The 3,295-nt window shown below is 22.8% G+C and overlaps 1 protein-coding gene across 4 annotated transcripts in view; it reads left to right on the plus strand.

Moving 5' to 3' along the window:
- LOC117181741 (ankyrin-3-like) overlaps nt 1-2,658 on the plus strand; it is a 61,573-nt gene extending 58,915 nt beyond the window's left edge. For all 4 annotated transcript variants that reach the window (XM_033374702.1, XM_033374705.1, XM_033374704.1 and 1 more), the window contains one exon: nt 2,124-2,658. In XM_033374702.1, coding sequence (XP_033230593.1) covers nt 2,124-2,390 — 267 coding nt within the window. In that variant the 3' untranslated portion in view covers nt 2,391-2,658. The remainder of the gene's footprint in view (nt 1-2,123) is intronic.
- Nucleotides 2,659-3,295: the final 637 nt, after the last annotated feature.

Consider the following 3,295-nt stretch of genomic DNA (forward strand, 5'->3'; position numbering starts at 1 on the left):
TCGTTTAAAATTATTCAAATCCTTTAAACTCTTTTTAATTCACCGAGAAAAGTTAACCAAAGAGATTAATTTTCTACCAAAAAAGATACTTTTACCAAAAAAATACTATTTATTATTAAAAAATATTTTTTTTTAAATTAACAATTACAGTTCCAGAAAATCCATGTTCTAACTCAGAATTATATTTATTTATTTATTTACAAGACATATTATATTTCAAAAATATATATATATTTTTTTAATTTAAAAGAAGGAAGTTTCAAATTCGGATTCGTAAGAAGGAATTTTTAAAATTTGATAAATTCTGTCTAAAAATAAATATATATTTTTTAAATTCCATTTTTATAAATCGGAATTTTATTGTTTTTTCTTCGAAATTTTTGTTTCTTGTCAAAATCTGTCTCATCTAAGAAAAAAATCATTTTTTACGAGAATCTTTTTCCCCAATTGTCTAAATTTATTTTTTTTTTACTGAAATTTTCTGTCCCAAACTAAAAAGTAGAATTCTTTACACAATTGTCATAATGAAAATTATTTTACTGAAATTATTTTATCTTTTTTTTTTACTGAATTTTTAAATATTACATTTTTGGCTCAAAATTGATCTCTTATTGAAAATTCAACAATTTTTTGTTCAGAATTCTTAATTTTAGTAAGAAAATAAATTATTTGTTGAAAATTCTACAATTTTCTACTAAAAAAAGATACTTTTACCAAAAATACTATTTATTATTAAAAAATATTTTTTTTTAATTAACAATTACAGTTCCAAAAAAACCATGTTCTAACTTAGACATTTATTTATTTTGTTTTATTTATTTATTTTATTTACAAGACATATTATATTTCAGAAATATAGTATTTTTTTAATTTAAAAGAAGGAAGTTTCAAATTCGGATTCGTAACAAGGAATTTTCAAAATTTTATAAAGTCTGTCTAGAAATAAGTTGTTTTTTTTTAATTCCATTTTTATAGATCGGAATTATATTTTTTTTTTCGTCGAAATTTTTGTTTTTTGTCAAAATCTGCATCTTCTAAGAAAAAAATCATTTTTTACGAGAATCTTTTTCCCCAATTGTCTAAATTTATTTTTTTTTACTGAAATTTTCTGTCCCAAACTAAAAAGTAGAATTCTTTAAACAATTGTCAAAATGAAAATTATTATTTTTTTTTCACTGAATTTTTAAATATTATATTTTTGGCTCAAAATTGATCTCTTATTGAAAATTTAAAAATTTTTTGTTCAGAATTCTTAATTTTAGTAAGAAAATAAATTATTTGTTGAAAATTCTACAATTTTCTACCAAAAAAAAGATACTTTTACCAAAAATAATATTTATTATTAAAAAATATATTTTTTTAAATTAACAATTACAGTTCCAAAAAATCCATGTTCTAACTCAAACATTTATTTATTTTATTTACAAGACATATTATATTTCAGAAATATAGTATTTTTTTTTTAATTTAAAAGAAGGAAGTTTCAAATTCGGATTCGTAACAAGGAATTTTCAAAATTTTATAAAGTCTGTCTAGAAATAAGTTGTTTTTTTTAATTCCATTTTTATAGATCGGAATTATATTTTTTTTTTCGTCGAAATTTTTGTTTTTTGTCAAAATCTGCATCTTCTAAGAAAAAAATCATTTTTTACGAGAATCTTTTTCCCCAATTGTCAAAATTTATTTTTTTTTACTGAAATTTTAAATATTACATTTTTGGCTAAAAAATGAATTGAAAATTCAACAAATTATTTGTTGAAAATTCTACAATTTTGTTCAGAAGTAAGTTTGCGAACCGGGAATTTTTTCTTCGGTTAAAACAACCACCCTGAATAAAATAAAAAAAAAAAATTACGGATAGCGAGAATCGAACGCACAAACCTGTGGCTATCAACCAAGCGCTCTACCAAGAAGCTACCGACGTTTCGGAATACTTTCACACAGACTCGATGATCATGCGGTCTTTTTAGTACACATTTAAGCTAAATAAACGAGAAAAGGTGGAGAAAGAATACGTTTCTTAAAAATAAATAGAGAGAGAGAGAGAAAAAAAAGGAATAATTTAAAAATATTTATTATTATTTAAGAAAGCAGTTTGTATTTTATTTGATGTAATTTTGCAGAATATCGTGCATCTACCAAAATCGAAAGTGTCGTCAGAACCAGTGATATTACGTCTAGATGATGAAATAGAAGAAATTATAGATGACGACAGCGTATTGGAAGATAATACCGAACCAGTGACTGACATTGCCGTGCTTAATAGACAATTAGCCGAAGCTAGAAGAGAAATTGCCGAGTACAAAAAACGATTCCAGAAAAAGGCCGAGGAAGCGGAAGTGTACAAGCAACAGATCAAAAATTTCACCGCGCAGAAGGCGAACCATTGATTTTTTTAATTGGACTTTATAGGATATTATTATAATTATATAATACTGATGTGGCTAACCTTTCAAGAGGCCTCAGTCATATAATTAGCAGTGATTTTTCTCACCATTTTTCCTAGGATCATCCGTTACTTCCACTCAAAAAACAGGGCCTAAAATTTAAAATATTATTTTCTTTGGTCCACAATTGATCTAAATTCCGATTTATTCTGTTAAATGTTTTTGAAAAAGGGAGGGGAATTTGGATTTAAATTAATGTGGAGGTATTATATTAAATTTAATTTGAAACGCTTTAAATTATTATTATTAACATTTCAGTTAATAATATTGCATTTTTAACGAAATTTTTTGATGAATTTTCTAACAAAATACGAATTTTAAACAAAATGTTTTAATTTTTAAATAAAAAGGATGCATTTTTAATCAAGAAGATTAATTTTATTATACTAAAAGGAGAATTTTCGATCAAAAAATAGATATTTTAAAAAAAAAAATATCAAGATTTTAAACCAGAATTGCATAATCAAGAAAAAAAGTAATTTTTTTTAACAAAGTAGTAAAGTTTTAAAGAAAAGATGAAATTTTAAGAAACAAAAAATTATTTTAAATAAACAACAGTTAAGTTCCACCAAAAAAAATGAATTTTGAACGGAATAGTTAAAACCTCAACCGAAACATATTTATTTTTGTAACCAAAAGATTAAATTATACAAAAAAAAAAGAATTTTCAGTAACAAAAAATCTTTTTTTATCCTAAAAACGGGATAATTAAATTTCAGTTTAAAAAATGAATTTAAGAAAAATATATTTTTGACAAAACAGTCCAATTTTTGAAAAAAATTATTATTTTAATTTGTGACACAGAATTTAATTAATGAAATATAATTTTAAGTTTGGAATAGGGAATT

Source organism: Belonocnema kinseyi, chromosome 10, assembly GCF_010883055.1.
Source record: "Belonocnema kinseyi isolate 2016_QV_RU_SX_M_011 chromosome 10, B_treatae_v1, whole genome shotgun sequence".
NCBI lineage: Eukaryota > Metazoa > Arthropoda > Insecta > Hymenoptera > Cynipidae > Belonocnema > Belonocnema kinseyi.